Here is a 27,109-nt window from a genome sequence, read left to right on the forward strand (position 1 = left end):
GTTGACATAAGGGAAACGTTGTTGTCAATGACACCATGCTACTCTATCTCCTTCCTGTACTCTGACCCATCATTATTTCAGATGCAGCCAACTGCAGTGGATCCATCTACAACTTTGCGTGGACTTACAGCAGAATCTGGCCCACACAATGAGTGTATAATGGGTGCTGAGGGCACCAGTGTACAGAACAATCATGGTGGAGGTGTTGCTGCCCATCCTGACTGACTGTGGTAGGTTGATCAGAAATCAAGGATCCAGTTGCAGAGGGAAGTGTTCGCTCTCAGGGTCTGGAGTTTGGTGATGAGTTGTTTGGAATAATAGTATTGAAGGCAGAACTGTAGTTAAACAATAGTCTGATGTCCATGTTCTGTGGTTGCCCAGGTGCTCCAAAGTGGAGTGGAGAGCCAGTGAGATTGTTTGCTGTAGACCTGTTGTGGCTTTGATTGTGTCAGTTACTCTTCAAAACACGTATGTCAAGTTTGGAGACAACTTAATGGTACACTTACTGTTAAAACTGGAGCACAGATCAGTGTGTAATTGGAACTGATAACACTTGAGAATGCTTAATACCCTTCAAGTGTGGGGGTGTGTGGCTGGTTCAAATTTTTGGAAATCTTCCCCGTATACTTCATTCAACAGGATGGTTTGGAAGAATGCCTGGAACCATGAGGACGGCTTGTGCATAATCACTGCTTCAGATCTGGGCAAGACAGGTTATCTTTAAGAGTTTTGAGAGGCTGCTGATGTACCCCACTTAATCTAACTCTATTACGCTTGGGTATCTGGAATTTCGATAGATTATAGTGACAGTCTGAACAAGGTCTGATATGTGCTTGTTAATGACCAGCAGTCTGTGGCAGGCCAAGGACAGCGTTAAAGACCTGTAGTCCTAATCCATCGCTGCTTTTTGTGTGCTGTAGAACGTGTTGAAATAAAGACTTCCTCTGCTTCTTGATAATATTGTAAAATTGGTGTTGAAATTTAACATTCTAGCCTGGGAACTTTGCAGAAGTAATCCTGACATTGCTATATTGCATTTTCCTTGGCATTTTAGCCAAACCACCGAATTAATGCATTGTAAATGAGCTTTTATTTGCTTTGTATTTACTGTACCTTGACCTATTATTATTATTATGAATTCTAGAATACTCTCAAACCACTTGCAAATACAACAGTGAAAAGCTCTTAAACTTGCCATTGAATAGAACCTGGGGAAGGGGGTAGAATGTAGGGAGAAAGTTGGACCACTTATTTTTTTAAAAAATCTTTAAACTATATTAACTTGTGAGTAAGTCTGTGTTCCAGGTCAAAAATGGCAAGTAACCTGAAAGGTGAGTTGGGAAATGCAAAAGAAAGTGACTCTTTGATCCCATGTAGAGTGTGCCTCCTTGTGAAAGTATGCATTTACACTGGTTTGGGGTCTGTGGGAATCAACCACATCCTAACTTTTCTTAACTGGTTGTATGTGAGTCATGGAGAGATTTGCCTTGGAAGACATCACTGGATTGTGTTTAGAAGCGGCAAACTACTTTGATTCTCTCCCTGACATGAGATTTTGTGGTTGCTGGAGATCTTACACAATGCACGCAAAAAGCTTAAACTTAGCAGGTCAAGCAGCATCTATGGAGGGGAATAAACAGTCAATTTTCGGGGCCGATCCCTTCCCCTCTAGAGTTCCCCCGACATTCTGTGTGTTGCTCTTGAACTTCTCCCTTACTACTGTAGACTGGCGCCATTTTACATTAACTCAGCATGTGTCAGGATTCGAGCCCAGGACCTTCAGCCAATCCCCTAGAAGAGAGATGTATCCCCGGAAAAGGTACATAAAGGGCAATTTCGTACATCAAAAAGTCTGGGTGAAATGTATCAGAAGAAAAACACAAAAACATAGAATTCTACAGCACATTACAGGCCCTTCGGCCCCTAATGTTGTGCCACCCATGTAACCTACTCTAGAAACTGCCCAGAATTTTCTATATGCTCAAGCATTTCAGCCCGCTGTAAGTCATCCCCACAATTGCCAAGGTCCTTTTCCTTGGTGAATACTGAAGCTAAGTATTCATTAAGTATCTCCGCTACCTCCTCCGACTCCATGCACACGTCTCCACAATTGCACCTGATTGGTCCTATTCTCATGTGACTCATCCTCTTGTTCTTCACATACTTGTAGAATGCCTTGGGGAGATTTTCTTCAATCCTGCTTGCCAAGGCATTCTCATGGCCCTTTCTGGCTCTCCTAATTCCTTTCTTAAGCTCCTTCCTAGCAACCTTGTAATTTTCTGGAGCTCTTAACAATACCTAATTTCTTGAACCTTTCGTAAGCTTTTCTTTTATTCTTAACTAGACTTTCTACATACTTTATACACAATGATTCTTTAACCTTGCCATCCTCTCCCTGTCTCAATGGAACATACCTATGCAGAATCCATGCAAACGTTCCCTGAACATGTGCCAGATTTCTGCCGTGCATTTGCCTGAGAACATCTGCTCCCAATTTATGCTCCCTTGTTCCTGCCTAATAGCATCATATTTCTCCCTACCCCAATTGAATGTTTTCACAAATTGTTTGTTCCTATCCCTCTCCAGCACCATGGTAAAGGAGATAGACTTGTGATCACTGCCTCCAAAATGCTCTCCCACAGAGAGATCTGACGCCTGACCAGGTTTCATTCCCCAATACCAGATCAGGTACAGCCTCTCCTCTTGTTGGCTTATCTACATATTGCATCAGGAAACCTTCCTGAACACACCTAACAAACGCCACTCCATCTTCGAGCAAGGGGTTTAGGAGTTTTGTTATAATGGATTCTAGTGGGTCTTAAGACAAAATAGTTATAAATTGAAGCTGTACTGTGAAGAGTCAATGACATGAAAGGGATATTGTCATTCAAGGAATATCTGTACTACATTTCATATCTTAACGCATCTCAAATTGGTAGTTAATCAAGCACTTTTGAAGCCAAGCTTGTCATGGTAAGAACCTGCAAGTGGCATTGAGGTATTTCTCAAGAGTGTGGGAATGTGTGTTCATGCCAGCAACCGGAACTCCAATCCCTTCACACAATGACTCAAGTGACCTTCTCTGCCAGAATAACAAGTAATTAACATGCACTCGTTGAGTGTTGAAGGCTGGCTGATGCACAGGAATATTTTGTTTTGCCTTCACTTGTTCTCTACATCAAAAAGCTTGCTTTACTTCTAAAATACTTCCAGCTTCAATATAGAGCCATAGACAAGAAATGCAGTTCTTCGCTTTCTTTGGATGCTGCCAGACCTGTGGAATAGTTCCCGTACATTCTTGTTCTTATTTCTGGGTGGGTGATGTGTGAAGGGGCTGAGTGGTACCTGACCATACCCGTTTACAGCCCGCCTGAGTTGCATGGAAATGCTCCTAACGAGCTATGGTGTGACACTCTCGGGCACACACAGTGGTGAGACTGCTTTCAGTGTGTAAACAGAGCAGTTTTAAAAATGTGCATCATCAGAGGCAATCTGTTTGTTGTGAGCAGCCAGTCTTAAATGTGTCAAGATCTCTGTATGAACACAGCTACTGGAGTCTGTATGAAACAAATCAGAGACACGTTACCCATTTGTGCACCAACTAATGATGGTGTGGAAATTGGTCCATGTCTCTTATTGGGTGAATGTGCAGCAGAAAGTTAGAAGCATGCAGAAACTAGTGTGAAATCCTCCTATCACTTCCCTACTCTGACCCCTTGCCTCTTCTCACCCGCCCATCACGTCCCCTGGGTCCCCTCTTCCTTTCCTTTCTCCCATGGTCCACTCTCCTCTCCTATCGGAGTCCTTCTTCTCCAGCCCTTAATCTTTCCCATTCACCTGGCTTCACTTATCACCTTCCAACTCTCCTCCCCCGTCCCCCACCACCTTTTAATTCTGGCATCCTTTCCCCCTTTCTTCTCAGCCCTCAAGAAGGGTCTGAGCCTGAAATGTCGACGGTTAACACCAGCAGATAACACCAAAGAAGTGGGAGAACAGTTTGACAGGATTAGGAATGAGGTTGCTATAGGAGATGTGGCATCTCGTATTCTGTCTGGGCAGTCTCCAACCAGGTGGGTTGAACTCTTAACCTTCTGGTAATTGCTTCATCCCTGTTCCTTTCCCCAACTTTTGTTTCCACTTTTCATCATTCTGTGTATTTTCCACTTTTCCCCTATCCTCTCCTGCCCATCACCCACACAGTCTTCCCACTAGTTCCTCTCCCCACCTCCCTCCCTTTATTCCATGCTCCACCATCCTATCAGATTCTACCTTGTTCAGCCCCTTTTCACTTCCACCTATCACCTCACAGCTTTTGGCATCGTTCTACTCTTCCCTAACCTTCCGTCACCCCCTCTCACCTGGATCCACCTATCACCTGCCAGCTCCTGCTCTACCCCTTTCCCCATCTTTTTACCCTTGTTTTTTTTCCAGTCCAGATGAAGGCTCTTGACCCCGAAACGTTGACTCTGCATTTGTTGAGTTCCTCCAGAGCTTTTTTAGTGCTGCACCAGATTCTGGAGTCTGCTTCCTGTTCGTGCGTGTGGATAGGACGAGGCCAGGGCGACCATGAACAATGGGCAGAGAAATGTCTGGGAAGATTGAGCCCAGGAGCTGGGGTAGGTGGGGAACGTCAGTGGGAGCTTGTTCAGATGTGTCGGGGAGGTGCAGTTGAGGCAGATTTAGTCGTACTGTTTGAAAGGAAGCTGGAAAAGTAATGAAAAGGAAGGAGTTTGAAGGGCCAGGGGGAGTGGAACTAACTGGACTGTTCTTGCCTGGAGTTGATGTAGGCTTGATGGGCTGAAGGGGGTCCTATCTTGATTCTATCTTGACTGCCACATGTTCTGGCTTGCTGCCAAAAATCTCTTAAAAACCATTTGCAGTGTGAAAGTGGTTCCAGCACCCGTTTTAGGGCCCCACAGAGCCAAGGAGCTTTGAGGCAGCAGAGAAATGTGTGGTGAATCATAGCAGTTGCATTGCGGAGACGTGAGCAAGCACAAAGTGAACGTTTGCTGGAAGTGCAGTCGTTAGGCAGAATGTGACGTCAGGCAGTGTGGAACATTGAATTGAAGCCAGGCTTTTTTTGTTTCCCAGCCAAACTCCCGCCCCTAGCCTCAGGATTAAATGTGTACTGGGTGACAGAAAGGACAAGTTGTCCCCACCAAGCACCAGACGGCACCATCCCATCATCAGACATGATGGGGCCTGCTGATTTCTTCTGGCTATGATTTCTCAAATGTTTTGTGCTTTCTGCACAGGCTTCCAGTTTTATTACATTTTGATCACTCTCTGGCGCTTTATATGTGATGTTTTTCAAACTGCAGCTGTTGTTAATTACGGAGCAAGCCAGTGACAGTGCAGTGTCCTACTGACAGAAAATAAATGTTACTGCTGATTGTGGGTAAAATACTGATTAAGAACTGCTCCCTCTTTGGATTGTGCCCTGCGTTCTTTAATAATCAGCATCACAACAATTTACCGTTAATTGAAGTAAAACCAGGGGGAAAAAGAGAGCAAGAAAGGTGTTGGAGAAGGTTGTTTAGAGGCACAGCCTCTGTGAACTAAGTAACCTCTGACTGTGCTGCTCTACTTGATTGCGTGAAGGTTCAGTGGGACCAAGAAAAGGAGAGTAGTAATAGGCCACCCAGCCCCCCGAGCCTGTCCGATCATTCAGAGTAATCATGGTTGATCTGCCCCAGAATTCATCTTTTTCTCCACCAGTTCCATCCTTTCAAAATAATTATCTGCCTCGAGTTCCTGAGCCTCCGCCAAGAGGACCACAGCTTTGTGGTTTGGAAGCTTGTGTCCCTCGATGACCTGGAGAGTAATGTTGGCTGGAGTCAGGCCCTTGTGCTTTGACCTGTTTGGTATGGGTGGCCCTACCAAGAGCCAAAGTGTAGAGGCCACTAAGAGTGGTCCACTGGTCCTCCAGGTTTGGGGGTTCAGCTCAGGGCTAACAATGCTGACTGTTTAAAAACAAAAATGATACGGACACAGCAATGAAGAATCCTTCCACACCTGAGTGTGATGGTATTCCTGAGTCTCCACCCGGGGCTTACGTGACTGACGGTAGTGAAACCAGAGAGGAAGCTACTGACACGATGAAGGAAGCCCTGAACACCGCCAGAGATTGAGGACCTTCATTTCTGCCCTAAATGCCAGCAGCGTAATGGGCAGTAATTTTAAAAATTCCAGAGGTTTGCCACCTTTGCAAGGTGGAGACACTTTAGATTAGATTATGAGGACACGCAGTCCTCGTTTATTGTCATTTAGTAACTTTACAGTTGGAATTAAGAATATATTTACAACAATTTTAATTAGAATGCAGACCTCCGGTGACGTGTGTGATGATATTTGGATGTTGTAGTTTGAGTTCAGTGATAACCATGGGGAATGGTGCTAATTTCCACTAAGCTCTTCGATCACACAATCAACAACCTGGGGCTGATGTGGTAACGGGCAGGGTGGGGCTGAATTAAAAATCAGTCCACTGAGGACATTGGCCTTGCTGTCAGAGCTTGGAATATTTTTCTCCAGTTTAGTGGTCACTTTGACTCCATGGATATTTCTGTGCTCCAGACCTGGTTCTTCTTGATTCCACCGTGGCCATAGTCCACAACTGCTGGATGGCAAATGCCCATTCCACTCATCGAATAGCCACAGAAACTTGTGGATCAATACACAACGTGCAAAGGCTTGGCCATGTTCTCGACATGACCTCCCTATCTGTGCCAGTGAGTGCTTTCCAGTACTTTCCTATCCTACTGCTGGACGTTCTTTATTCATTACATTTGTTTGATTTTCTTTTAAGGCAAGGTGTTTAAAAAAAAACACCATCAGGATTCCATTTCACCCAAGAGTCGAGAGGCCCGAGGGTACTTATCAGTTTAGCTAATCACTGGCAAACTGTAATGTGTAGTAAACAAATTCTGAGCAGAGTCCAGTTCAGTCTGGTCTGTTCTGTGTGAGGCCAGATACGTGTGCAGTGTATAGCTCGGAAAATCAGATTCAGATTTAATATCACTAACGTGTGTTATGAAATTTGTCAACTTTAGGGCGGCAGTACAATGAAATAAGAGGAATAAATAAGAGGAAAAACAAAGTTACTGTAAGTTAGTGAGTTATAATAACGTCTAAAAAAGTAAAGGGATTTGTTAGTCTTGCAAGACCATGGATCTGTGCCTGGAAAGTCTTCACTCTCCAGGGCGCAGGCCTGGGCAAGGTTGTATGGAAGACCAGCAGTTGCCCATGCTGCAAGTCTCCCCTCTCCACAACACCAATGTTGTCCAAGGGAAGGGCACTAGGATCCATACAGCTTGGCACCGGTGTTGTCGCAGAGCAATGTGTGGTTAAGTGCCTTGCTCAAGGACATGACACGCTGCCTCAGCTGAGGCTCAAACTCACGACCTTCAGGTCGCTAGTCCAATGCCTTAACCACTTGGCCACGTGCCCACATCAATAATGTCTATTAAATAGTTAAGCGAAAGTAAGTAGCGCAAAAATAACAACTTTAAAAAAAGTAAACATGAGAAAATCTGCAGATGCTGGAAAGTCAAGCAACACACCAAATGCTGGTGGAACACAGCAGGCCAGGCAGCATCTCTAGGAAGAGGTACAGTCGACATTATGGGCCGAGACCCTTCGTCAGGACTAACTGAAAGAAGAGCTAGTAAGAGATTTGAAAGTGGGAGGGGGAGGGGGAGATCCAAAATGACAGGAGAAGATAGGAGGGGGAGGGATGGAGCCAAGAGCTGGACAGGTGATTGGCAAAAGGGATACAGAGTTGGAGAAGGGGGAGGATCATGGGGCAGGAGGCCTAGGGAGGAAGAAACGGGGGGGGGGGGGTTCCCCGTCTATGTGTGGAAAATTAAAATCTCCCACAATCACAACCTTGTGCTTACTACAAGTATCTGCTATCTTCCTACAAATTTGCTCCTCCAATTCTCGCTCCCCATTAGGTGGTCTATAATTCACCCCTGTAAGTGTTACTACACCTTTCCCATTCCTCAATTCCACCCAAATAGCCCCCCTAGATGAGTCCTCTCATCTATCCTGCCAAAACACCGCTGTAATATTTTCTCTAACAAACAATGCAACACCTCCCCCTCTTGCCCCTCCGACTCTATCTCACCTGAAGCAACAAAATCCAGGAATATTTAGTTGCCAATCACAGCCCTCCTGCAACCATGTTTCACTCATCGCTACAACATCTTATTTCCAGGTATCAATCCATGCTTCTTCCCTCCCCCTCCTGTCTTCGATCATTTCGGATCTCCCCTCCCCCTTTCAAATCTCTTACTATCTCTTCTTTCAGTTAGTCCTGACAAAGAGTCTCAGCCCGAAACATCGACTGTACCTCTTCCTAGAGATGCTGCCTGGCCTGCTGCATTACACCAGCATTTTGTGTGTGTAAGTTTAAAAAAAAAAGTAGTGAGGTGGTGGTCATAGGTTTAATATCAATTTAGGAATCGTATGGCAGAGGGGAAGAAGCTGTTCCTGAATCATCAAGTGTGTACCTTCAGGCTTCTGTACCTCCTTCTCGATGGTAACAATGAGAAGAGGGCAGGACCTGGGTGGTGGGGATCCTTAATGATGGATGCTGCCTCCCTAAGGCATAGCTCTTTGAAGATGTCTTGCTTACTGCATGGAGCTGACTAATTTCACAAGTTTCTCCAACTTAGTTCGATCTTGGTCAGTAGTTCCGCACCCGCCCCCCCCCCCCCATACTAGACGGTGATTTAGCCAGTCAGAATGCTCTCCATGGTACATTTGTAGAGGTTTTTGAGTGTTTTAGTTGACAAACCGAATCTCTTCAAACTCCTAATGAAATACAACCACTGTCTTGCTGCTTTTAAAGCTGCATCAATATGTTGCATCCAGGTTAGGTCCTCAGAGATATTGCCTCCCAGGGGCTTGACATTGCTCAATCTCTCCACCTGATCCTTCTGAGGATTGGTTTGTATTCCCTCGTCCTACTCTTTCTGAAGTCCACAATCAGCTCTTTGGTCTTACTGATGTTGAGGGCAGGGTTGTTGCTGTGACACCACTCAGCTAACTGGTATACCTCCTGTACACCCTTTTGTCCACATCTGAAATGCTGCCAGCAATAGTTGTATCAGCCAATTTTCAGATGGTGTTTTGAGCTATGCCTAGCCACACAGTCATGGGTGTGGAAAGAGTAGAACCGTGGGCTAAGCACGCAGTCCTGTGGAGTGCCAGTGTTAATTGTCAGCAAGTTGGAGATGTTATTGCCTATCCACACAAATTGTGGTCTTCAGGTTAGGAAATCGAGGATCTAGTTGCAGAGGCCCAGGTTCTGTATCTTTTCGAGATGGACTGTAGGAATGATGGTGTTAAATGCTGAGCTATAGTCAGTTGGTCCTATATGAGTAAATGGTGAAAAGGTCTTCTCTGTACGAACATTGCAGGGGTTTGTGGATGAGGGGGAGTGACTCCACAATGGAGATAGTTGATTGAGACGGGCACAGTGAGCGGTTTGTGGGGGGGGGGCCGTGGTGTTTATATAACTGTAGGGAGGATCACTGACTCTGGGGATCATTAAGTGGGACGTTGAACTGTATAGACATGTGGCAGGATGTTGACTTTGGAGATGATCAGAAAAATGGGAACTCAAATGAGAGTGAACAGTGAGGATAGGCAGGAGGAGTGTGTGGAGGCAATTCTGAACTATAAAAACTTGTCACAAGACTTGTTCAGAAGAACCTGAATGCTGGAGTCATCAGTTAGCAACATTGGGTCCTTTGATGCCAAAATAAATCTCAAAACCTCTGGTTAAGGTGTACTTCAGTATGTAGGACCCACTCTCCTTGTTCAACACATTTTTACACAAATAAAATGAAACTGATCATTTCATGTCATTCTTTGTCGCTAGTTTTATTAATGCATGCACGAAGGACTAGGATTTAAATCTCAGGGATTGCATTGACAATCTTTTTCTAAAAAATAAAAGCTTCAGTAAGTAACACACAGGAACTGAACTGTGCAGTAGAATCTGTGGACCATTATCTGCAATAACAGCATTACCCTCTATGGAATCTTGCTGTTCACCAGTAAGCTGCCTTGTTTATTCATTACAGTATTGAGACATCAAATGTACTCCAGTGTAGGTGTTCTTGTACATCAGTCACTGAAAGCAAGCATGCAGGTACAGCAGGCAGTGAAGAAAGCTCATAGCATGCTGGCCTTCATAACAATCCTTGTTTCCAATATAAACACAGTTCCACAACTTCAGGATGTTTTGGGTACTTCACAACACTGGAGTAAGTTTGAAGTGAGAATATTGAATTGAATAATTGAGGGCAGGAGAATGAGGGACATTTGCTTGGGTGACAAAATGAAGTGGTATAAATGGGTGAATGCAAACAGGCTCCCCACCCCAGAGGCTGGGTGAGATTAGAACTAGATACATACTTTATTGATCCGAAAGGAAATTACCGTGTCACAGTAGCATTACAAGTGCACAGATATGCAAGTATTAGGAGAGAAGTATAAAGAATAAAAAATAAATAGTCTCAAACAGTTTAGCTGAGGTGGGGGGGGGGTCATCACTTCCCCAAATATACATTGACTCACTCTCAACCATTAGGCTCTATAATAAGAATGATCTCTGAAGCAATGTATTAGTCTGTTACTAAAAGTGCTCCTCTGTTCAGCCAAGGTGGCATGCAGAGGGTAGGAAACACTGTCTAGAATTGCCAGGATTTTCCATAGGCTCCTTTGTTGTACCACAGCCTCTAGTGTGTCCAGTTTGACTCCTATAACAGAGCCAGCCTTTCTAATCAGCTTATTGAGCCTGTTGATGCCATTGCCCCAGCACACCACCACATAAAAGATTATACTGGCCACAACAGATTGGTAGAACATGTGAAGGAGGGGCCTACGTACTCCGAAGGACCTCAGTCTCCTCAGAAAGTGGAGGTGATTCTGGCCCTTCTTGTACACAGCCTCTGTGTTGGTGCTCCACTCAAGTCTGTCATCCAGATGCACCCCCAGATACTTGTAGGTCCTCACCACATCCACGTCCTCATCATCAATAGTAACAGAGACCAGTGCAGGCTTAGTCTTCCTAAAGTCCATCACCATCTCCTTTGTCACACTGACGTTGAGCTGCAGATGATTCAGCTTCCATTATTTTACTAAGTCCTCCACCAGGGCCTTGTGTTCGTCCTCCTGTCCTCCCTTTATAAACCCAACCATTGCTGAGTCATCAGAAAATTCTGCAGATGTCATGACTGGGTGTTGTGTCTGACGTGTGGGGTGTACAATGTGAACAGGAAGGGGGCCAGTACAGTCCCCTGTGGAGCCCTGTACTGCTTATAGCCATGTCTCTCACACAGCTCTGAAGCTGCACCTGCTGTGGTCTGGCATTTAGGTAATCCATTATCAAGGATACAATGGAAGCGCCATTCAGCATTGAACAGAGCTTTTTCCCCAGTAATGAGGGCTGTATGGTATTGAAAACACGAGAAATCAAAAACTATTATCCTCACAGTGCTGCCCTGCCTATGATAGGCAAACTACAGGGGATCGAGTGAGCCAGGACCAGCCTCTCTTGGGTCTTCATGATGTTTGAGATCAGAGCCACTGAATGGTAGCGATTCAAGACTTCCGGTCGGCCCTTCTTGGGTACTGGGATCACACATGGTGTTTTCCACACAGTCGGAACCCTTTTCCAGATTGAAAATGCGCTGGAGAACTCCACACAGCCGCTCAGCACACTCCCTCAGGACCCTGGGGTTCACATCATCCGGTCCCAATACTTTTCCATGTCTCAGTTTCCCCAGAGCCCTTCTCACCTGCTCAGTAGTGAAGGTGAGTCGGTGATGACTGGGGAGTTGGTGGAAGGTGGGGGGCAGGGGGAGGTGAAGATCGGGACGATATGTCAAAGTTTAGGGTGAAATGTGAAATACTTAGGGGAACCTGAGAGGGAACTACTTCAGTCAGGGGATGGTATGAGTGTGGAATGAGATGCTAGAGGAAATGGTAAATGTATGGTCAATTGCATCATTTAAGAGAATTTTGGATTGGTACATGGATGAGAGTCTTGAGGGGTAGGCCTGACTGCAGGTGGATGTGACTAAGCAGAAGATATTGATAGGGGCTAGATGGGCTGAAGGGCCTGTTTCTGTGGAGTAGTGCTCTGTGACTGATTCTAAATGTGTTCTATTTTGCGTGGCTTCGCTTCTCCAGTCCCTCCTATGTTGGCGTAGTGAAGAGTCACATTTAAGTGTGTGAGAAAGACATTTGAAATGTGAGTTCTCATTTGCTGGGAGCAGATCGGTGTGGATAATTTGTGCTATTCCAACTTGCACTGATTTTCTACAAATGCTTATGTTGGGGGTGGCACCCCTTAAGACCATTCATTGATATCAAAATTATCAGGGTCTTCGTACAGACCCCTGTCAGACCAGTCTCCAGAAGTGCAGCAGTTCTTAGTGACAGAGGACTCTTAAAATCATGTTTTGTTAGCATATTTAAGAACCTGGGATTTTATTGTCTTCAGTGTTTTGTCTTTACTAACAAGAGAGACTATCAGGGGGTGGGGGTAACACTGACCCCCCCCCCCAAAAATCATTAATTCTGAACAAAATTAGTTTAGATCAGTTTTTTTTTCTCATTGAAAAACTTGAAAACAAACTTCAGATGGCCCACTGTGCACAAATTGTTACTGATAATCACTTAATTACTTTTGGTTAAACTTTGCCATCAAATCGATACTGAATCTCGGGATAATTTTCCGCAAAGGTGAAAGGTAATTTCCTTTAATGACCTTACCTCATCCTGCTCACGTGCAGGGTGTGGTGACTTCGAAATTCAATTAGACTAACATCTGGAGTCTGTTCCTCTGGTCAACCAGATCATCACTGACGTAACCATATACATGTACCCCATATCTCTTGGTATACTTGGGTCAGTAAAAGTTAATAAAATTCAGATTTTAAGTTAATAGGTAACTAACTGGGATCGAGGCAGTTTGTGTACATTTCAAGGAAGGAACAGATTGAAACTTGCGGTATTATGCTCAAAACTGTGAGCAAAGCTTTCAGTGAAGCACTTAAAAATATTCAGGAGTTTATATTTAGAAGTCAATTTCAAAATCACACACACAGAAGAGTGCAATACAGGATCAGGCCCTTCAGCCCATTATGCTTGTGCTGAAAGTGATTCCAAATGAAACTCACCCCTTCTGCCTGTACCTGATCCACATCCCCCCATCCCCTACCTATCCATGTGTCCACTGTATGTGAGGTGAGGGCCTCCGTCGGTCAGAGTTGACCATGGATATTGTGTCCTGGCTGTCTAGATACACAAACCAGGACAGTGCGATATGGAGAGCAGACTTGCCGATGTAGCAAGCTTTCCCTCTCCATGCATCTGATGAACCCAAAGGAACGGTGGAGACCGATGCAGTTTGGTACCAGAAGCGTGGCAGGAGTTGCCGGTCAGCGTTGAACTCAACGTAGGACTCCAGCTCCGGACTTTTCCCACACGAAGCCGTCCCTGTGAGTGGGTATAGCCACAGGACAGCAGAGGTTTGAGATCAGAGTTTTCCTTCTGTTAGATGAGCCACCAACAACGACTGACAAGCCCCACCTGCTGTATGTAAAACCTTCTTAAACACCACTATCAAATATGCTTCCACTCCCAGCGTTGGCAGCCCATTCCAGGCATTGATCTCTCTTCCTAATAAAAAAAAATTGCCTCGCACATCCCCTTTTAAACTCCTCCCCCCCACCTTATAGCTATTCCCTCTGGAATTTAATATTTCTACCTGTAGGGGTAAAAAGTACTGACAGCCTTAACATCTGTAACCCTCTCATAGTTTTATAAACTTCTATCAGGCCTCCCTCAGCCTCCAGTGCTCCAGAGAAAACAACTCGTTGGTCCAACCTCTCGCTGATTCCTAGCAAACCCCTCCTGAACCCTTTGAAAGGCCTCCATGTCCTCCCTGTAATGGGCTGATCAGAGGTACATGTCATTCTCCAAAGTGCAGCCTAACCAAAGCTTTATACAACTGTGCCAGGCCTTCCTGGTTCTTGTACTCGATGCCCTTTGTGATGAAGATAACCAAAACCCTGCACTGTCTTCGCCACTCTTGTCTGCTTTCTAGGTGTGGAATTGGCCCCTGAGATACCTTCGTACATCAACACCAGAATGTAGTAACATTCCGGTGAAAATGGAGCTTTGCTCACCCGCCTGTCTATAGAGAGTGCATAGGCAGCCCAGAGTTCAATGTAAAAGCAAGTTGTTTGAATGAGTTTGTTTCCCCTCCTTTCTCCAGGCGACTGTGTGAGCATCAGTACGGCAGCTCCCCTCGGGTGCGGATAAACGGCCACGTAGCGGCAAGGTTTCCCTACATCCCCCTGCCGTTGGACTACATTCTGCCTGAACTGCTGAAGAATGCAATGAGGTGAGTTCAGCCTCTCGGTGATGATGCTGCTGCTGCTGCTGTTGCTAGGGGTGGTCGTGCACTGAGGCTGAGGGTGGCGGATTGTGTAGAATAATCCCGCGTGACGCAGGAAGCTCCATTCAGTCACAGTGTGGCACCGCTGGTTGTCCAGCTGCGCTTTCTTCTGGAACCAATCCACTGGTCGGCAGCGAGGATAAGATCATACCCACGTTATGATTAGAGTTCTCACTCAGATCCTGTTACTTAAAGAATCCCTAGAAGACGAGATCCCCAACTCACCTCAAAACTGGCAGATTTCAACATGGTTAAGTGGGAAGTTATTTTTTAAAAAAAAGTAAATTGCAGCAGAGATTTTTGAGTTTTTGTTCAAGTAGATCTCAAAAGTATATTACTCGGGTACCAAGGAAAACAAAAAAAAGTGTGTTTGATTTTATGATGGGCACTGGATTACAAGGAGGGAGCGAGTTTGTATGCCATTGTGGTGCTGGCTGGATTACCTCTGCTGTATTATGTACAGATCTGGGCTCCATACATGCAGAAGGTGGCAGATGCTATCAGGAGTTGATCATTGAAGATGGTTACATGTTGTTTCACAAAATCCATAATACAAATGCCTGGATTCTGAAATAAAACCAGAAAATGGTATAGTCAAACTCCAGTAACAGACCCAGTTCCCATTCTCCCTCAAACATATCAGGGCCCTCTCTCTCTTTTGGACCCTGATTCCCACACTCCCCTTAAATTTACCAGGACCCTTCTCCTTGATGCCTACTGGCTGCCTGGCATCTGAATTCAGGAACACCCAAGTGCAAATCGTTCCACCATTGGCACTTTGCCAATGCTCTTGATATTAAATGTCTGCTGGCCCAGGCTGTTTCTGCCACAAGCAACATTCACTCAACTTTGATCACTCAACCTACCTGGCAACCTATCTTTATTCTTGGATCTTTTTTACTTTTTCCTTTGTTCTTTTTTAACTCGTTCATTGTTTTTGATAAGACCAGCATTTATTGCCCATTCCTAATTCCTAAAGTAGTGAAACCGCAGCGTTGAAGATAGTCTTATAATGCTTTGGTTTGGGTGTTCCTGGATTCAGACACTAGGTAGTCAATAGACATCAACTTCTGTAGTTGAGCCATATCTCATACCAAGGAAGATGGTGGATGTTGTTTGAGGTCAGCCCTAGGACATGTGAAGGGGTTCCTCCGAGCAGTCCAGTTTTTCTTCTCTCCAGTGACCTTCCTTCAATCGAAAGGTCTGGAGTGGAGATGTCTGCTGATGGCTGTGCACCTTCAGTTGCATTCACAACTCCCCAGTAAATTAATTTGTCCTCTCCTGCACACAGCAAGACAAAAACTCTACTCAGGGAGGGGAAGGTAAGTGGAAAATGCCAGGCAGTGACCATTCCCAACAGGTGAGTCTGACTGCCTTGCCTTGACATTCAGTAGCACCAAGTTCCCTGCCAATAACACGCTGAGAAAGACCATTGATCAGAAAACTAACTGCACTAGTCACATAAATGCGGTGGCTAAAGGAGAGCATCGGAAACGGACTCTTCTGTAGTGGGTGACCCAACTTCCCGTACCCCAAAGCCCTTCCATTATCCATGAGAGACAAGTAAGGAGTACAATTGAATACACTCCACTTGTTAGGATGAATTCAGCTCTGACAACATTTAAAAGTTCAAAACCATCCTGATTCTAACAAAACAGGTGCCTTCATTGACGTCCCACTTGTTAATCTGTCAATTTATTTCCTCTTCCACTGGGACACAGAGGTTGGAACGTTGTTCTGTTATAAAGTGCCATTTAGTTTCTCATAGCTCTCCCCAGCCTGCTCACCAAGAAGTCGGGCTTCAGGTACACAAGAACACCACTAACCGTTCATTCCCCTCCAAGGTGCGCACTATTCTGACTTGTAAATGTGTCGCCGTTCCCTCGATGTCATTGGAATGCCTTCCCCCACTCCATTCTGTGAACAGCTTCACCAGGTTGGCAGCAGGAGCTTAAGAGGGCAGCTCGGCTCCCTCGCAAAGGTAGTTAGAGATGGACAGAGAGTGATGACCTTGTCTGCAGCAGCCAAATCCTGAAAAATGAAAGTTTTTCACAAAAACAACATAACTTTTTAAAGCATCTTAATTAGGCAGCAGTCTTAGATCAGGAGATGGGGAATATTCTTGAACCCAGTGGAGGTTGTTTAAAATAAGTACTAAAGAGGGGAAGTTGAGACAGGGAGGAATTAACAGAAAAGTAAGAGCTTCTTTAAGTGGGGGAGAAGGAAGTGAACAGCTCTGGTAAATATTGCCCCCTTTCAGAATGAGACTGAGAGCTTAATCATGAGAAGTAAGTGGCTGGGAATTTGAATAAATATTTTATATTTAACCTCATGGCAGAAGATGCTTTAAAGGATCCAAATTAGAAGCCAAAAGGGATAGAGAAACTGAAGATAGTCACTGGTACTTGAGAAAAAGTAGCAGACAGGTCGGTGGGACTAAAACTTGACGTCCTCTGGACTTGCCGTTCTGTGTTCTGGGGTCAGCAAGGGTTTGATTTGTTATAATCATAGGATATTCCCTAGATTGTGGTTTCCCAATTTTTTCCCAGTACAATTAAGCAAGGGGTTCGTGGACCGCGGGTTGGGAATACAATCTCTAGATTCTGGAAGCTTTCCAAAGGATTTGAAACTGCAAATGTAATGACTCTATTGAGGAAGAAAAGAAGAAACAGGAAACTACAGGCCATTTAGTCAGTCATGAGGGGAATGTTGCAATCTGATTAAGAAAATCATAATACAATTAAGCAAATCATTATTGTTTCATGGTAGGGAAATGGCGTTTGACAAACTTACCAGATTTCTTTGAGATTGTAACAGCCGGGGCAGATGGAGGCGAACCAGTAGATGTGATGTATTTGGATTCACTCAAGGTATTGGCTAAGTTGACACTAAAAGACTCCACCCCACTCATGGCTCTGATGGTAACAGCTCAACATGGAGCGAAGGTTGGCTAACTATTGGGAAAACAAAGTCAGAATAAATGGATCTGAAGCTTGCAGAGTGTCACCCTATCAATGTTTGCAGTCAATATTAATGACGAGGTGAAGGTAGCCAGATCTGTGAAGAATCAGTTATGGGGAACAGATAAACAATCAGCAAAGGAAAATATGTTAAATAAATGAATCAAAATCTGGCAGATGTGGGGACGTAAGTTATCTACATGGTTTCTCATTTTATTTCTTCTGATTCCACAGTCTGAGGCTATCTGGCCCATCAAGTCTGTGCTAGCTCTGAGTGCACCCATCAGTCTGATTTCCTAATTAACTTGTAACCTATTCTCTCTCCCATTACTACCAAATCTCCTGGATTGTGCTGCCTACAAATTAGCAAAGCTTACCCTACTCAATTAAGCAGCCCACGGTACCTGTGTGGGATGTGGAAGGAAACAGGAAACGCAGATGGTGACGGGGATAATGTGCACTGACGGCACCCAAAGTCACCCAAGGATTGCTGGAACTGCAGGCAAAAGTCTATTACTTACATGGAGAGAGGCCACAGAATGCAGCTGTAGAAAGGGTTTGTGTGTCCTTCTTCATGAAGGACAGAAAACTGGGAGAGCAAGTAATTATGAAGGCAACTGGAACATTGGTCACTTTTGCAAGGTGATAAAGTTTGAAAGTTTTGCTACATTGGTAAGACTGTGACTGGCATCTCTTAAAAGTCCTTAATACTTCTTCCTCTACCACCACCCCAGGCAATGCATTCTAGGCACCCACCATTCACTGTGGGGGGTGGGAGGGAACTTGACCCTCACATCTCCGCTGAAATTACCCCTTCTCACCTTTAAATGCATGCCTTCTGATATTAGACATTCCAACACAAAAATTATGGTCTTTTTACTCTATCTATGCACCTCATAAACCTCTATCAGATCTGCCCTCAGCCTCTGCAGCTCCAGAGAAAACAACCCGTACTTGTCCAAGTTCTCATGATAGAGCAAGCCCTCTAATGTAGGCAGCATCTTGGTAAACCTCTTCTGCACCCTCTCCAAAGCGTCTTGTCCTTAACAGTGTACTGTCTAACTGCAGTACATTTGACCTACTGTTACAAGAATCACCCCTTGTAATAATGATCAGGGAGGCACAGAGAGAATCTGTAATTGCCGACAAGTAACTTTATTCAATCAGGGGAAGAACACGATAATTTACACAAACAAGTACCTGTGTGCACACCTACTATGTTTCCCTGAACAGTCAAGGAATAGAAAATATAATGCCAGTTAAATAGGCGTTTCTGCTGCTGTCCACATGTTCCTTGTAGTTGTGTTTCGAATCTCCACAACGGTGAGGTCCTCCTCATCCGCGATGGTTTTCTCCTACAGGGTTACCACTGCCAGCATACTTGAAGCATCTGCTTTTGTATTCATTCCTTACTAATTCAAATAGTACATCCTAGTGTCATTGGTCTATAAGGTCATGCGTCTGACCTTTACCATCGTTGTATTGGCTCTGCTCCAGGCCGGCGTCCATTTATTACCGTCTTCCCAGCGGGTGATAATCGGTAATTTATGGCTCTTTATTTCCTCAGTCGGCAACCAGCTTGAATCACACAGAACAGATACAGACCCAACAGTCCTAAACCTGCATTTTATATCCAACCACAAAGAGCACCTCACAAATAACTTCTTATTTGGAAATGACCTCTAGTCCAGCAGATGACTTAGAGCATCATTATGTCGACTGTAAAACACTGATTAAGCCAAGCGACTTACTGACAAAATGGAGAACACAGTCCCTTCATAAAATGGCAGCCTCAATCTCCTCCCTTATGGCAAGAACAAAGGCAATTGGTCTGTCTGCTACTGCTGTCCTTGATTCATTCAAATTCACGGATTTGTAGACTGTAGTTCCTCCTGGCCAACATCTCCCTCCTCTTGATCAAAAGATATTTGTCTTAGGATCAGCATCCTCCTCTATTCTGTTGACTACTCATTGGACTGCCAAGAACCCCCAGGAGCTGTGCGACACTTACATTATACAAAGATAAAAGGTACCATTTTCTTACTGAATTTATATACTCTGTATACAGACAATCGGCTTCTTTGTATTACAAAACCATCATCCTCTTCCCTTTGCACAACTTCAGCCTTCCACCTTCTAAGCTGATGCGCATTAAACAATACGATTATCAGCCTACATAAAATTGACATTACCACAGCATGCGATACTACCCTCACATTTCATCCCTAATTCCAAAATTTATCCCATGAACTGTGTTGCTCCGTATTTCAATTGCTTCATCAGCGTGTCCTGATAACTTTTGTATGTCTAATCCATTGATGGATTATCTCCTCTGCCTCTTCCACAACTCGTGTCCAGTCTGCAGTCCAATGAGGAATCAGTGGCTTCTTGGTAACAACATTGGCCCACAAATATCAATCTGTATCCATTTGTAGGGTTGGAAGATTCTCCTTCAATACCTTCTCCACTGCTGGTTGTGGCAAAGTTCGTCCTCCAATAGTCATGTAGTGTTCTCGTGCTGTTTGTTGAAACTCTGACTAAACACCAAGTTAAACCGGAGCCAATGAAGACAGAGTCGTAGTAAGGTTAACCATTTACTGTTCACTCTTCCACATTAACATCATATGGTGAAAACTGTTGATAAAAAAATACAAACATATACAGCGTATGTTTCATTCTGGAGACCACACATGCTGTCTTTTAGCGAGTGTCTCCAGCCACCCCGAGTATCGGGCGAGGGGGGTCGTGTCAATCCGCCATCGGGCTCGAGCCCACCCTGCGTTTGAAATTGAAAAGCTGGCACGCGCACCGCCCCAACCATCGCTTCCTAAACAGAAACCGCGTTAATATTTTTACTTCAAATACTTTCATAGGAACTCACGGCGTTGCTTCTATAATGTTTCTTTGTGGGTACAAACGGAGCTCTTCACAATCATGCTGTACACATGGCACCCACCTTCACACCTTCCCGAACCGGTAACACATAACATACGGCGAAACCGGAGGTGACGTCATCGCATGTTGCGATGTACCATAGACAATGAACCCACCCTTGTTAACTGTATCATAATTATCAACCTTTAACTTTAACTAGAAAATAGTCACAAACAAATCATTTAAAACGTAGACCCAACAAAGTCAAATAAATGCCTTAAGGGCAACACAAGTCAAATCTAAAGTCATGCTCCCACTTGCAACATTATGACTTTCCTTTCTTTTTAAATCTTTTTATTGAGTAAGTATACAAAAAAGGTAAGCCATATAAACATTAATACAATGTTAAAGTATAATAAAATTCCAAAAGATATCAATACCAAAAAAATACTACAAACAATGTAATTTAAACATAAGAAACCAAGATAACATAATAGTATACTAAATTTTATATATATCAATGGAAAAAAAAAGAAAAAAAAACCCCAAAAAAAAACCCACCGTGCAACTAACTAAAAGCAAGGCAAAGCAATGGACTAACTTGAAACCAAACAGAGTTAAACTTAAAATCACGTCCTCAATCCCGACCTCCATTAAAAACAGTGAAAAAAAACAAGAAGGGTAAATATTACATTAAATGAAAATATCGAATAAAAGGTCCCCAAATCTGTTCAAATTTAAATGAAGAATCATAAAGGTTACTTCTAATTTTCTCCAAATTCAAACATAAAATCGTCTGAGAAAACCAAAAAAAGGTAGTTGGAGCATTAAGCTCTTTCCAATGTTGTAAAATACATCTTTTCGCCATTAAAGTAAGAAATGCAATCATTCTACGGGCTGAAGGGGAAAGATTACTAGAAATTTTAGGTAGTCCAAAGATAGCAGTAATAGGGTGAGGAGAGATATCTATATTTAATACCTTAGAAATAATATTGAAAATATCTCTCCAAAAAGTTTCCAAAGTAGGGCAAGACCAAAACATATGAGTTAAAGAGGCTATCTGCCCCGAACATCTATCACAGAAAGGATTAATATGCGAGTAAAAACGCGCTAACTTATCTTTGGACATATGTGCTCTATGAACCACTTTAAATTGAATTAGGGAATGTTTAGCACAAATAGAGGAAGTATTAACTAATTGTAAAATCTGCCCCCAATCATCCACAGAAATGGTAAGCCCCAATTCCTGTTCCCAATCTACCCTAATCTTATCAAATGGAGCTTTCCTAAGTTTCATAATAATATTATAAATCATAGCCGATGCACCTTTCTGACATGGATTGAGGTTAATTATCGAATCTAAAATATATGTAGGAGGAAGCATTGGAAAGGAAGAAAGTATAGTACTTAGGAAATTTCTAACTTGTAAATATCTAAAAAAATGTATTCTTGATAAGTTATATTTATTAGATAATTGTTCAAAAGACATAAGGGAACCATCTAAAAATAAATCCAAAAACCGTAAAATACCCTTAGTCTTCCAAGTTTGAAAAGCGCGATCCGTAAAAGAGGGAAGAAAAAATATGTTACCTAAAATAGGAATCGCTAACCCGAATTGATTAAGATCAAAAAATTTTCTGAATTGAAACCAAATGCGCAAAGCATATTTGACTATCGGGTTAGAGGCCTGCTTAAGACGTTTCGAATCAAAAGGGAGAGAGGAGCCTAAAATAGAACCAAGTGTATAACCCTGAACAGATTGTAATTCCAATGCTACCCATTTAGGAATAGATAGTATGTCCTGGTCAAGTAACCAAAATTTCATATGTCGAATATTAATAGCCCAATAATAAAATCTAAAGTTAGGTAATGCTAAACCTCCATCTCTCTTAGCTTTCTGTAAATGTATTTTACCCAGTCTCGGATTCTTATTCTGCCAAATAAATGAAGAAATTTTAGAGTCAACTTTATCAAAGAAAGATTTTGGAACGAAAATTGGTAATGCCTGAAACACATATAAAAATTTTGGCAAAAAAAACATCTTAACTGCATTAATACGACCAATCAAAGTTAAATATAAGGGAAACCATTTAGATGAAAGTTGAGTAATATGGTCTATTAATGGTAAAAAGTTAGTCTTAAATAAATCTTTGTATTTACAAGTAATTTTAATCCCAAGATATGAAAAATAATTATTAATCAATTTAAATGGAAATTTATAATATAAGGGAAGATGTTTATTAATCGGAAAAAGTTCACTCTTACTAAGATTTAATTTATAACCTGAGAAAAGACCAAATTGTGCTAATAACTCTAAAACAGCAGGAATGGATTTCTCAGGGTTAGAAATATATAAAAGTAAATCATCAGCATAGAGTGATAATTTATGGGACTTTAATCCCCGAGTTATCCCAGTAATATTTGAAGATTCTCGAATAGCAATTGCAAGAGGTTCTAATGCAATATCAAATAATAGGGGACTAAGAGGACAGCCTTGTCGAGTACCACGAAAGAGAGGAAAAAAAGGTGAGTTTAAAGAGTTAGTACGAACCGAGGCTACAGGGGAATGATATAACAGTTTAATCCAGGATATAAATTTCAAGCTAAAATTAAACATTTCAAGCACCTTAAATAAATAAGGCCATTCTACTCTATCAAAAGCTTTCTCGGCATCTAAAGAAATAACACACTCAGGAACATTTTGTGAGGGAGTATAAACGATATTTAACAATGTACGAATATTATAAAAAGAGTAACGACCTTTAATAAAACCCGTTTGGTCTTCCGAAATAATAGAAGGAAGTACTTTTTCTAGTCTATTTGCTAATAACTTAGAAAAAACTTTAGAATCAACATTTAATAAAGATATTGGTCTATAAGATGCACATTGAGCAGGGTCTTTATCCTTCTTTAGTATTAGAGAAATTGATGCTCTATTAAAAGATTCAGGAAGTTTACCAAGTTTCAAAGAAGCCTCAAAAACCCTACAGAGCCAAGGAATCAATAAAGAAGCAAAACATTTATAAAATTCAACAGTAAACCCATCAGGGCCAGGAGCTTTCCCCAGATTCATAGAAAAAATAACATTCTTAATCTCATCCATTGTAATGGAAGTATCTAATAAAGAAGACATATCCTGTGAAATCTGAGGGAAGTCTAACTTATCTAAAAAATCATTCATATATTTAGAATCTCGAGGAGACTCTGATTGATATAAAGAAGAATAAAAATCACAAAAGGTTTGATTAATCTCCACATGATCCAGTATCAATCGATCATTTTGGTTATAAATCTGATTGATTTGAGATTTAACATAAACATTATGACTTTCCAAAAGACATGGTTTCCATCCATTGTTGCTGTGGCTATAATATGTCTGTCCCACCAAAGTATATTGTAAGAAAAACTCACTACTTACAGGTGGAATAGACAATGAACAATTCTTATAGGTACAAAAAACACAATCCAGAAGTTTCTATCTTGTCATCTCTTCTGGACAAGCCCAGTGACTTCCCCCTTTGATGACATCTTGATTAGTCTATCCCTTTCCCAGTACCATTCATAACAACAGCATGTGATGGAGGGTTACTTAAGAGTATCCATCTCTTCTCATGATATTTGCCCAGATTATTAACGCTTTTCAAAGAGTAGGTTAAACTACTTCCATGTCGGGGAATATGAAATATCACACTGACATAAAACCTTACTTTATCATAATTACAGATACTCAGTCATCTATTAGTTAGTTAAGATTTCTAATATGACACAAGGGCACTTTTTCCCAGCATTTTGCTTTAGTTGTTCATCTGATACCCGATTTGGTACTTGATGTGAATCAAGTTGTATCCTGATAATTTTCTCCAGTAAAATCCCTCATTTTCTACTGAAGGGACTGTATCTGGTTTAACTCTGCTGTATCTAAAGTATTGACCATTGCAAACCATGCTTTCACTAATTCTAATAGTCCTCTCTTTTTGTATTTTTGACTGACTTGAACTTACTCCTGCTTAATTGTCTACCAAGAAAATGAGTAAATAAGTGTCTCATTATAAACGAGCATCATTCAGCCACCATTATTCTAGTTAGATTAGAAATTATCTGCACTTGCTGGTACCCTCGTACCAAAGTAACAAATTCCCCTGCATCTCCTAACACTGATCCTAACCCTTTGTATTACGCTGGGTCTCACTACTTTAAGACTCTGGTGTAGTTCCAGCTACTTGAGATTGTGAGGTAGTCAATGTTACATTATTCTCATCACGTCGAATTAAACCTGTAACACACAAGTATAATTTCTGCTCTTATTTCCAGTTTCAAGTTTTAATCGTAAATTATTTTGAGTCCATATTTTCTATCTGTTTTCTAGCCCATCCAATCCAGGCTCCCAGTTGTCTTTGCACTCAAGCTGTCCATCTTTATTTTTCCTATCCAATTTCTTTTCCAGTTAGGGGAGGGAAAACCAACTTTTTTTTTTCCTGTTCTTGACAAGACACCCCGAATTCTCAGACTGTGAGAACATAAAAATTCCTCCTTGGTCAAATCTGTCATCATCTACTTGGAACAGATTTTCCAACCTCAAATCTTCCATGTCAGGGTGACCATGCACATCGATTGTCAAGTCTCCAAAACTGGGTCATCATGTGTATCAATTGTTACCTGCCGATGGTGATAACCTTCCTGTTCCTCCCCTACCAATTTCAACTGGTTGATGTAGACCATCCAATTTTCTTACAATATCTGGAGAAATCAGTACCTTGTATACTGATATATACCTTGTCTATAATTTTGTAGTGCCCTGCAAAGCTTGGATTTAAAAATGAGGTGGGTGAATGTATTTTAATCGTCACTTTCTCCTGGACTTAATTTTATGGGACCGACTTTTGAGTCAAAAAGTGCCTTGTGTTTTGTAATTGATGGACGGCCACGTAATTGGCTTTTTTCATTATCTCTACCAATTATTGTACTGACAATCCCATCTAATTTGGGTTCTGACAAATCTAATCCTAACAACTCCTCCAACCCTGTTATGTCTCTTCCAACAACGAGTTTATAGGGGGTGTAACCAGTCGATGATGCAACTATATTCCTTATTATCATCAGTACAAAAGGCAAAACTAGCTGCCCTGTCGTTCCAGGTCGTTGTACGATTTTGGCTGACATTTTTTTTAATGTTTGGTTCATCCTTCCCACTAGATTGTGGTTTATAGGGTATATGCAGTCTCTGTTTGATTCCAAAAAACTGCCATGATATCTTGCATTATCTAGGCTGTGCACGGTGTGCCATAATCTAATCCTATACTCCAAGGTAATCCCCAGTGAGTAAAAATCCTTTACAATAAGATTTTTGCAGTGGCTTTGGCCGTGTTTGTCTTCAGCAGGAAATCTTCCACCCACTTGGTGAAATTGTCTTATCATGACAAGAACATATTTGTACCCTCCTGGGGTGGGTGGCAAAAGTCCAACACAATATATCTGCAAATTAGTCCAAGGCCCTTCCACTGGGCTGGTATGTTGGAGGGCTCCTTTCTTCACATTTCTATCAGGATTATATTGTGCATAAATCAATTAGTTCTTGATAGTGCTCCAACTTGTCCTTAATCCTAAACCACCAAAGCAACACCTTTATCTTTTCCATGGTGCTTTCGGCTCCCTGGTGTCCCCATAGGTCATGGGACCAGTGGATCATCTGTCGTCTTCCTCCCTCTGGGACGCCAAGCTTCCCTTTATACGGGACTACTCCATCCTACACACATACACCCTTGTACATTTCTGACCCTGCTCCTTCTATTAATTTTTTAAAAATTCTTCATCTTTCTTCTACTCCTCTGTTAAATCTTAACCTGTTGTTCCTTCTGCCTTCCCATGTCCCCAATCTGCAGCTACAATTCCTGCTCATCTAAAGCACCTTCATTCATTAACGCGACAGCTTTCTCATTCTTCTCAGGAGATAATTTAGACTGGGCTTTCACCTTTATGACTCTGTATTTTTTCTCCTTTGCTTCTTCAAACATGTACCACAACAGAGCGGCAGATGGGAGGGGCTTTCTGTCAGCTGAGAGAAACCCTCTTTCTTTCCAACGAGGCAAATGTTCTGTAAGGCTATTATAAACATACATACTATCCGATTGTATGACTGATCTGGATGGCTAACCACATACCACCACTGTCAATTCTGCTGCTTGAGCACTCATGATGTTGGGTAACTTTAAAGCCATACTTTCCCTTCCCTGGCCATCTTCATCCTCTACATATATGCTGCACCCATTTCTCCTCTCATACGTCTATACTGATGAGGAACCATCTTAAAAAAAGTTTTTTTTTCCTTTTTCTTCCCTTTGTTTGTGTCTTTGTTCTCAGATATGCTTTCTAACCTCCTTCCACCTCCCCCCCCCCCATTATTTTCACACAGATGGTCCCTTGGGATCAATTGTTGTGATCTCCTGACCCCCCCCCCCGCCCCACTGTGGTTCTCCAGTACAATAAAAACTATCTGCAAGGAAGATAAAACTTTTAATACCTGTTACAGCTATATCTCAACTCTGCAGTGCCAGGGCTGACTGACCAAGATATTTTAATTCAAACATCCAGCAGTAGCTAGATAAATGCTGAAATGCCGATTGGACCAGTCCAAAGTTTAAATTGAACTTCTATTTGCATTTTACATAACAAGACACTGGTGACTTCAGAATTATTTTTCCAAGGGATCTGAAACTCAAAGTCAATGATAAAGGCATTGAGCAACATACTTTACATTGTGTAAAAGGAAGCAATTTTGTTAATAAAAGCAACTTTT

General features: G+C 42.4%; 1 protein-coding gene across 1 annotated transcript in view; it reads left to right on the top strand.

The window, feature by feature from the left end:
* The window catches only part of bckdk (branched chain ketoacid dehydrogenase kinase), a 73,931-nt gene that overhangs the window by 26,660 nt on the left and 20,162 nt on the right, over nucleotides 1–27,109 (top strand). The window contains exon 8 of the mRNA XM_063031391.1: nucleotides 14,300–14,428. Coding sequence (XP_062887461.1) covers nucleotides 14,300–14,428 — 129 coding nt within the window. The remainder of the gene's footprint in view (nucleotides 1–14,299; nucleotides 14,429–27,109) is intronic.

This window comes from Mobula hypostoma, chromosome 23, assembly GCF_963921235.1.
Source record: "Mobula hypostoma chromosome 23, sMobHyp1.1, whole genome shotgun sequence".
NCBI classification, from domain to species: Eukaryota; Metazoa; Chordata; class Chondrichthyes; order Myliobatiformes; family Myliobatidae; genus Mobula; species Mobula hypostoma.